The sequence below is a fragment of the Haliotis rubra genome, unplaced genomic scaffold (genome assembly GCF_003918875.1).
Source record: "Haliotis rubra isolate DU_JTF1 unplaced genomic scaffold, ASM391887v1 Scf866, whole genome shotgun sequence".
Classification (NCBI taxonomy): Eukaryota; Metazoa; Mollusca; class Gastropoda; order Lepetellida; family Haliotidae; genus Haliotis; species Haliotis rubra.
The window spans coordinates 202,516-213,506 of NW_025767597.1; the positions used below are offsets into that span (position 1 = coordinate 202,516).

Below are 10,991 nucleotides of genomic sequence, written 5' to 3' on the forward strand. Positions count from 1 at the left end.
AAATTCCTTTTCCACCTCACAACAGTGTCATAGGATGGGATATTATCACCATAAACATATTTCATCTCATCGTGAATTTGTTGTGCAGTGCAGCCCTTCAAGTACAAGAAGTTAATTACACTGTGCACCTCAATCTTCTCCATACTTGGGGGTACTGGTGTACAAACATGCTAAAGATGAGTTCCGCTCAACCATGAGAGATGGTGCTGAGAAGTTCGAGAGAGAATACTTCCAAAATGTGGATAATCCCCTACGATACTGATCAAAGATTGTTTTGGCATCTCGTCAATATAGGAATAACAAATCCAAACAGATACTCTCTAAAAAAGATGATAACAAAATATACATCAGTCCTGAGGACATCTGCAAGTCACTGGCTGACCATCTGAAGAAAGTATTTTGTGACCTTCAAGAGCCCCATTTTGACAACGACTTCCAAACAGAGATAGAAAATGAGGTACAACAGATACGAAATGAACTAAATATTACAGACCTCCAGATTTCCTTGACACTCTGTTCAGAATCAGAAATATCTAGACTTTGTTCATCTCTGAAAAATGGTAAAGCTGAAGGAATCGACTGCATTCAGTATGAACATCTAAAACAGGGTGGTACCTGCCTTCACAGAGTCCTTGCACATTTGTTTTAAATTGTACTTGTGATTCCTTCCTTCCTCATGGAAAAGAGGTCTTGTAACACTAATACACAAAGGAGGTGGAAAGCCAAAGAACTCAGCTGATTCTTACCAAAACATTACTCTACTTCCTGTCATAATGAAACTCTTTGAGAAGATCATCGAAAGACGGATCCCCCAGTTTGGAAATCATAACGAGTTCCCAAAATCACAACAGTGTGGATTCCAGAAAGGACTGTCTTCCCCACACACCTAATTTATGATACAAGAAACTGCACACCCTTACAGGGAACAATCGGATTCTCTCAGAGCTGTGTTTCTGGACAGTGCCAAAGCCTTTGACACTGTCTGGCATGCTGGTCTCCTGAATATTCCTAGTGCGATATGGAACGTTTTGGACAACATGTAATCCAACATGGAGAGTTGTGTGATTGTCAACAACATCATCTCACACTGGTTTGGTCTTTCGAGAGTTGTGAGACAAGGCAGTGTTTTATCAGGCAAACTATATCTTGTCTTCATCAATGAACTGCTATGTAAACTGTCAGCTTCTGGCAAGGGTGCATTAGTCTTGGACCTCCACGTCACTTCTCCAACGCAAACTGACGACATCACTCTCTTGAGTTCGCTCACATCCAACCTACAAGATCTGGAGCAAATGTGTGAAGACTACAGCGCAAGATCGAGGTTTAGCTTCTCCCCGTCCACGGGTGGCGCTCTTACCTTCACAGACAAAGAAAGCAGTGCATCATCTTTAGCTTACTCTCTATGGGAAGCCTATGACGAACCTTGAATCCATCAAACAATCCTTGAACCCCACAAGAACTTCAACTCATGGGATCGCTCAATCAAAGCCTGCTCCACACTGAAAGCCGCAATGATGTCTGTGCTAAAGTCGGGTTGCCAAGGTGACGCCATGAATCCTATCACTAGCTCTAAAATACTGCAAACAATCTGTCTTCCAAACGCGTGTTACAGATGCGAACTCTGGTACTGCCTCACCGTTTCTGCATTAAAGTGATTCAAGATCTCCCCAAAACAACCAGGACTGACGTGTGTAATGCTCTGCTAGGATGGTTACTCATAGAAGCCCACATCCACAAAAGCAAACTCTTGTTCTTTGGGAGGCTGAGCCACACCTCTTCCAGGAATACAAGCTACAAGCTACTTATGACACGAATCTTTGCCTTGAGAAACAACTGTGTGGTTGACCCAGGAGGATTCATCTCAGACATGCTTGGTATCCTAACGAAGTATAACTTGTGTGACTATCTGAAAGAAGTCTACTGATCTGGACGTCTCTGTCAATACACACGATGGAAGCAGATTGTCAAGAAGGCAATCTCTGATGTTGAAACTGTAGCATGGCACCAACGTGTCGACGCCGACCCTGAAATGAGACATTTCTTGAAAACCCATCCTGGGCTGGCCCCACAAAGAGCCTGGTCCATTGCCTGACAATTCCCACATCTTAAACAGCAATGCAAATATGTGGTCAAGCTATGTGCATCATGGGGCCCAGGAGGAGCACTAGGCACATGTGAGCTGTGGCATTCACGCTTCAAAGACCTACCCATCCATACCATCTGTCATTGTACAGATAAGATGAGTGAACAAGATCAACTGTGGCTTGAAATTTCAAGCATTGGTCCAATAAAGCTGGGAGTGAACCTGCTCAACCAACCTGACGAGGATGTGGTATTCTGTCTTCTATCATACACTCCATGTGTCCCTTTGGATGATACAGACAACACCATCTACTCTTCTCTGCTCGTTCAAGGATTGTATAGACTGTGTAAATACACCCGATTTACCTCACTGAAAAGTGACTTAAAACCAAACTCATCTAATCCAGTGCTGCTCCAATAACTCTAATTTATTCTTCTTTTTAAATACCTCTCTTACTTAGTGTAAGTTTTCTGCCTGTCCGTGTTATTGTACTCTCCTATGGAGGAATAAAGAATATTATTATCTCACAACAGTGTCATAGGATGGGCTATCATCACCATGAATAGATTTCATCTCATCGTGGATTTGTTGTGCAGCGCAGCCTTCGTGTGCAAGAAGTTAATTACAGTGTGTACCTCAATCTTCTCCATACTTGGGGGTAGTGGTGTGTAGGATCAACTAGCACAAGACTGAATACTTGGTGATAATTGGCACTTTTTGATACCTCCTCGTATAGCAAGTTAAAATACGTATTTGTCTTTGAATATCAAATAGAAGTAATACATATAAACGGTGAAAGTGTATAGATGTCAACTTCTTTAATGTGACACGACTCACAGTACTTCACCTGATGAAGGAGTAAGAATATATTCCGATTGGTGTCCCTCACATAACAGAAGTTGACATCCATAAGTGTTCACTCTTTCAGGCATTGGTCGGTATTTGCCATATTTAACTCAAACGTACTCGTGTAATATTACCAGTGTACGCTTTTCTCTTTTGCGTTTTGTTACGGAATACAATCAAAAAAGAAAGAAAACCTTGTCAAAGAACTTTGTTTTAGTTTGCTACACATTACAACAAATACAAGTCAGCATCACTTGCAGATGCCCACACCAGCATCAGGGAACGAATCCGAAGCTTGTGTCTGGTAGCTGGAGGCTCCCACCATACGCTCGCTCAGGGGGCATTTCGGGGATGGTGTCGTTCACATAATCCAGTCGTTTACCATTAAGAGTCACATTCCTGAAATTACAAAGTTAGTGTCTTATCCTTCTAGAATTCTGGGATCAAATCACGTCCTACCTATCAGGTATGCAGTTGTTCAGTCCAGGCTCGCTGTCTTGGTTGACAGGTGTCATCATTTCACAGTTGCGTAGATCGATGCTTATTTTGCTAAAGACTGGATTGTCTGGTTCAGACTCGATTATTTACAGTCCGCCACGGTGTTAATAAACACACACACACACACACACACACACACACACACACACACACACACACACACACACACACACACACACACACACACACACACACACACACACACACACACACAGAGTTGTTCAATAAGTGCTAATCACACTGTGTGTGCAACAGCACGAATCACTGTTTATAATGTTGAACTTTGTACATTGGACTTTATATAGTGTGCTATATACATGTGTTGTGATTAGATTATTTATGACAAAAACATTAAATGGCAACTCCTGTGAATAATGATACATACTGTACTGAGTGAATTTGTATGAATGGATCACTGAATGTTATACAGATGCTCGCGAAAATATAAAGCATCTTCTGTTCTAAACACACGTGACCCGTGAAGATCCGGGTTAGAATATTGGCCTTCAGTAACCCATGCTTGTCGTAAGAGGCGACTAACGGGATCGGGTGATCAGGCTCGCTGACTTGGTTGACACATATCATCGGTTCCCAATTGCGTAGATCGATGCTCATGCTGTTGATCTCTGGATTGTCTTGTCCAGACTCGATTATTTACAGACGCCCCCATATAGCTGGAATATTGCTGAGTGCGGCGTAAGACTAAACTCACTCACTCACTCTAAACACATGTATAAGCAATTATCACGGGTCCATATACTCACCTAGAAGTAAGATCTGGAAACTCTGGTTGAAGCCAGAAGACATCCATATTAGTTTTGAACTGAGGGAAGGTGACGGCGGTGGTGAAGTTGTTGACGTTGACGATATAAGCTACAACGCTGCCTGGTTTGTATCTGTAGAGACTGAAACAATACATCGTGGACATATCAATTTTAATGCAGATATTCATTCTGCAGACGTCGGCGGTTAAAATATGACCCATCAACATGCCTACTTCTCATTTATATGTAAAAACAGACTACTCATAAACGAAGCAAGGACTAGCGGCAACATCATTACGCCTATGTGAAGGAGATCATGACATGGTCTATACAGCTCATTTAAATGCTGCTGCTCGTTAAAAACATGAAAACATTACAGAATGTTTAAACCAGAGCGGCTATGAGAATGCGTCATCGATTAAAAAATACTGAGGAATGTTTCGACTTTAACGTTAGGCTTAACAAAGTAAGACAAACCATTCCATCTTCTAATGGAATGTGAGATTCGGCGATAATCTTGCTGATTGGGCAGGAAGAGGTTGACGCTAATATATTAATTGTTCCTTAGAAAATCCAAAATGGCTGCCAATGACAGAGTGAAATCAGATCTATTAATGTATCACTCTTAGAAACTGTCGCAGTTATCTGTTATCTGTTTCTAAATTCAGAACCCAGAATGGTTAAAAACAGAATTGACAGAGGAGCTTGTCATCACACAGTGGTTGTGTCATTTTTGTGCAGTACAGCGTTTTGTTTAATTTCGGATTCAAACATTGTTCAACGAGTATTCTGCGCTTTCTTAAGACGAGACTAATAGTCTGATTTTTACCTCCACTTTAGATAGTTCGCCAAGATTTGATAACCACGAAACGTTACACATCCGAATTATACATGGGATCCGAACATAGAGATATTTCGTAACGCTAAATGTTTTAGATCCGAAATTACACCTGAATCCTTAGTCGCGTAACACTGCGTAACACTGCGTACCGCGTGCAGTCAGATTGTGTGTCTTACTTTGCCTGTTCAATCCACGGCTCTCAGTAAAATATATTTTATTCTGAGTGATGAAATCATCGTCACTAAGTATCTCCTGTGCCCATTGTGACACATTTCAACATACTTTTCCTGTTTTGCACAGTGGGCGTAGACTCTGAAACTGTTGGTTGAGTTGGTCTGCACAGATAAGACCTTGAACCCGACCAGTCGCTTGTAGAGCAACGTCAGCCAGTAGTCCTTGAAATTGACGCGTGTTATAAAATGTTTTATTCTTCAAATACGTGTCACAGTATACATATAACAATCCAATATGTTCAAGTGTACTATAAATGCTGTCATTGTTTTCGGCATGGACTGGTGGTAAGTCAAGAAATATGTTAATTACATTAATATATATTCAAGGACCGACAAAAAAGTGACGTCAAACAGTATTTCATCTACAGTAATGTTAGTTATGAACACGCATATGTATGGTTTAAAGATCCATCGGCCAATATGACAATTTTACGACAGCTGCCTTGACTATGGTTATGCTTTTACCTTACCTGGAACCTTAATTAGCATAAGATTCGTTACATGCCTGTGAGATACACATGGGCACATCGCCAAGATGCATTTTAGCTAATCCTTAGTCTTTCATCTTCAGACAGGTTAAAGCACTATTCACATGCACATTTACTCATGTAAGTACATTTGCACATGTGTAAATATACTTACGTGTGTAAAAGTAAATTAACTTTGCGTTCACATTGAATTTATGTAGAGTGAGTAAACTTGAATGTGCGAATAATACATGTATTAAATTGTCTCATTTGTTCTCTGAACTTCAACATAGAATGATGTTCTCTTATGGCTGCTCTAGCAATAGGTGTCACAAGATAAACCTCTCCCTGGAAGAAAGAACGACAGTCTAGTTGGTGGAACCACATGAATAGATCAAATGACGACAAAGTCTGGTACGATAATTTTCGAATGTACAAAGGGGTTTTCGATCTTATCTGCAAACAAATGCAGGATCACTTAAATGCTAGTGAATAAGCTTTTCGCCATCCTTTGGATGCATGAATGAAAGTGTTGCAATCGCAATATACTGGATGGCTTCAACTTCAGAAAACAGAACTGTGGGAATTTGTTTGGTGTTGGGAAGTCCACTATTTGAAAATGCATTCATGACGTTTGTCAGACCATATGTGATGTTTTGCTTCCAGAATATGTAATCTTTCCCATAAATGAAGATCTGAAAGAGGTGATACTATCATTTGAGCGCAAACGGTCTTTTCCAAACTGTACAGGATCCATAGATGGATGTCACATTCCTATTATTGCACAACAGGAAGCTCATGGGGATTATCTCAACGGTAAGGGCTGGTACTCCATCATTCTTCAGGACGTCCGTGATCACAAATATGTCTTCAGAGATATTAACATTGGATGGCCTGGGCGATTTCATGATGGCTAAGTTTTTTTTCTAATTTTGAAATCTTCCAGAAAGGTGAGGACATATCAGGCAGGATGAAGGATCGGGAGCAGACATCTGAGCAAAGGTGACATCCTGTCTAGACAGCATCCGGTACAACAAACAATTGTTAACAACGGTTTCATCATACTTCTATCTCATCAAAGCAATTTGCATATGTGTATATGTTGCTATGCGTACACACGGTAGAATTTACTCACAGTGCAATTTGGACATGTGTAAACATCCTTTTGTAAATTTTCTCCTAGTGTACATTTAAATAGGTGAGTGAATTCGTTCACATGATACATCTACACACGTATGTATAAGTTGCTCATGTGTGCATTTATACACACGTGTGCAAACAGGTGCATGTGGATGTGGTTTTTTTATTATTTAGTTATGAAAAGATATCACTTGTACCTACCGGATAGGGTTCAAACGTCTTCATCTCAACGAGTGAATAATTTCCTCCATAGTACGATTGTCTTAACACTCCTTTAAGTCCCATCCGTGCAGCAATCCCGAGCTTGTCTAACCATCTGAAATAGTAAGGTAAATTCGATGTACATGCTTATGTTAACATGATACAGTCACGTTTTGTTCTAATATGTAGATAGACTATACTACTGTAAGCCCCACGTTGTCAGCAGCATTCCAGGTGTATGGGTGACAACCATAATCATACCATGAGCAACAAGTTACAAGCTTATACTTAAGTGTATTTGGTCTTGTGACATATGGATGCTGATTGAAACTTTAACATACTTTGCGAGTAACTTCAAAGACGACAATTGGACTTAGTGATGAACCAAACATTAGCATGAATCACTACCTCTTTTTAAAGCATTTTAAGATATGAGTATATGGCAACTTAGGGACAATGGCATTCTGGTGACATACTCACAGGAAACCGGCCGCATATCTGTCAGACAGTCCAGGGGCTCCACCTCCATAGAAAGACGATGCCTCACCGAGCCACAAGGGATTGTTGGGGGCGGTGGGGTTAGTGACGTTGAGTACTGCGTCGATGGAAGGTATCAGATGGTCCATCACGTTGGGGTCGATACAGGTGCTCACTTTAGCATCGCCTTGGAAGGCGTAGTAACTAAACTCGCAAAATGATTAGGTGAGCTGTGGTATATGGGGTCTGCGTTGCATGTCAAGGTAGCAACATGAAGCGTGGTTTGCCCTGATCCATTATATTCACTGAACTTGGTCGGTGTTTCATCATAAGCTCAGTTATTTACCTGAGTCAGCAACAATAGGAATATTCGGGCTGAGACATTAAAACTGACATCCACAGTATCTATATCTACGTTATTCTATACTGGTAAACATCAGAATCTCTACACTTCTACACAGAAGAAAAAATAAAGAACTGGATTTTCTCGGTCCATCAGTCATTTGATTGTGTGGTTTGTTTTCAGACCGCCGTCGCATGGCACCTGTACTGCGTCGTCCGGCTGTACGTATTTACTTTTTCAAGCAATTTGTGTGAATGGCGGATGCTACTGACAGAGTAGATAATGCTAATTCTTTTTGCAAACTTTAAGTCGTAAGGTTTGTGGTGTAATCACTGATTTACACGTATTTTCACAGTTGTCGTGCCTTTTGCACCAATCTTTTTCTGTGGATAGCACTGATGTCTTATCTGTTACTAAACAATCGGGCAAAAGAAAATTATCAGTTGTATAAAAAAACAAAAGCGATGGTACAGGTTTGAACCCAAGCAGAAAACGCAACATGGTCCGAAAACTTTGTATGAATTGTGCATTTTTCAAAACGTGAAAAGCGTACTGTGAGACACAGTCAGTATTGATGACGTATCCCCTGACTCCAGTGTCATTGTGTGACTCTTTATGCACTTCTCGAATAAACTCTGATTTCTGTAAGTTTTTAAATGGTTGGAAAATTATTTCTGGTTGTCAAATAATCATCATAAATCTCACATACGTCTTTGTTTCTATTTTTGGGGTCAAGTGAAGTCGGTGATAACTTTTTTTTGCCCGGTAGTTTAGAATAAAAGGGCAGGGGTATGACTACTGTTTTTCTAGTCTCCGGTCAGGTGCTCCTTCTCCAGACCACTGAGGCAACATGACACGAATTATGCAATACAGGAAACTACGTTTATAACATGATAGCGATTTGCTTTTTGAGCCCAAGCCCTGTAAAATGTTCTTGCTGAAATGCGTATCATGAACCCCGCCAATATTCGTGTCCCTTTGAGTTCATTACAATAACCACAGTTTACTCTATCTCTTGTACAAACCATGTCTCCATATTTACTGATTAATATGATACATGTCATAATATAAAACCAAACTATCGAAAAATAGTTAATAGAGGTAAGGAAAATATTATAGCTTACTCACTGGTGGAAGGTTATCCTGTCAACTGCCTTTCTGCCATCGCCTTCAAAGAAACTGTAAAAGAATATAAGTGAATTCCACCTCAGTGTTCTTCTGAACAACTACAGACCTGCATCAAATCCCCCGTTCGTCTCTATGGTGTTAGAAAAGGCTGTGTGTACCCGCCTCTCTGAAAATCTGAAGAAACACAAGCAGCTTGACAAACATCAATCTGCATATCGACCAAACCATTCCACTGAAACAACACTAATATAAGTCACCAATGACATTCTAACAGAGTGAGTGAGTGAGTTTTTGGTTTTACGCCGCCTTTAACAATATTCCAGCAATATCACAGCGGGGGACACTAGAAATGGGCTTCACACATTGTACCCATGTGGGGAATCGAACCCGGGTCTTCGGCGTGACGAGCGAACGCTTTAAACTCTAGGCTACTCCACCGCCCCCATTCTAACAGAAGCTGACAAAGGAAACGTATCAGCACTGGTTCTTCTAGATCCTTCGACACTATTGACCATCACAAGCTGATGTCAAGAATGGAAAGTGACCTGAAAATCAAGGGTACATCTCTTTCATGGTTGCAATCCTACCTATCGGATCGATCTCAAGTAGTTAAGATTAAGAGCAAAACATCAAGTCCCACAGATCTCAGGAGTGGTGTCCCCCAAGGTTCCGTGCTAGGACCAGTGCTGTTCTCTGTGTACACTACACCACTCGGAAGCATAGCAAACAAGCACAGTAAGTCAACCAACATCAATATGCAAATGACAACCAAATCTATTCTTCATTCCCTACCACGGAAGCCCTGCCATTTTGAACTGTCTTTCTGATTCCTGCAATGACATTCAGACATGGATGACAAAATACCTATTGAAAATTAATGAAAGTAAAAACCGAATTCATGCTTATTAGATCAAAAACAAAACTTTCCACCTCCATAGAAGGACGATGTCTCACCGAGCCACAGGGTCGTGTCGGGGTTGGAGAGGTTGGTGACGTTACGCGCTATGTTGATGTCAGTTATCAGAGTGTCCATCACCTTGGGGTCGGTACAGGCGTCCGAGGTACCAAAGGATTTATGAGGCGTAGTACCTACACAATCAATTAATTTCTGACGCAAATAAAAATCGTTTACACAATGTCGCCTTTACACCGATTAACAGACATAGTTAAATAATATGTGGAGCTAAAAGTGAAGAGTTCAGTAACTGAATAGAAAATTATTTCAGCTCAAGACTCACTGGTGAAAGGTTATCCTGTCAACAGCTTTTAACATACATGTATGTCCTTTACTTGATGGTTTTAAAGAAATAGCTGATGCCTGTAAAGATCCGGGTTAGAATTTGACCTTCAGTAACCCATGTTTGGTTGACACATGTCATCGTACCCCAGTTGCATTGATCACTGGAATGTCTGGTGCAGACTTGATTATTTACACACCGGCGCCATACAGTTGGAATATTGATAGGCGTGACTTCAATAAGAAACAAACAAACATGGAGCAGTTGGAGACGCCTGAGATGCACATTCAGGTGTGATTTACAAATATATTCTCATGATATACTGAGAATAGGGATGACAAGACTTTATTGACGATCAACTCCTTTATTTTGACAATGGCGACGTTTCCGTATAGATTCTTATACCGTTTTCAAGCATATGGTATAAGAATATATATAACGGTATAAGAATCTATACCGAAACGTCGCCATTGTCAATATAAAGGAGTTGATCATCCATAAAATCTTTTCATGCCTATACCACCAACTTCTAGAATGCCACTAAAATAAATCATACTGAGAATAGTTTGTACCATAGTGAAATAACTGTCACTGGAACCTCCACTTACTCTCGGAATATCACGGATTTCTTCCCAGAGATACCTGTTACGTCGGGTCCAATAACTAAGGTGGATTCAAACCCAGGCGTAGACTTGAGGATTGCCCTAAGATGGAGAAAATCTCGCTCAAGCT

At 40.7% G+C, this 10,991-nt stretch overlaps 1 protein-coding gene across 1 annotated transcript; it reads right to left on the minus strand.

Annotated features, from left to right (window-relative positions):
• Nucleotides 1–3,204: 3,204 nt before the first annotated feature.
• Nucleotides 3,205–7,187, minus strand: LOC124263023 (heparanase-like). The gene is made up of 4 exons (XM_046697634.1): nt 7,074–7,187; nt 5,315–5,427; nt 4,192–4,332; nt 3,205–3,328 (listed from the first exon to the last, which is right to left on the minus strand). The coding sequence occupies exons 1-4, from the start codon at nt 7,155–7,157 to the stop codon at nt 3,205–3,207; spliced, it is 462 nt and encodes a 153-aa protein (XP_046553590.1). The 5' UTR covers nt 7,158–7,187.
• Between the last annotated feature and the right edge of the window lie 3,804 nt (nt 7,188–10,991).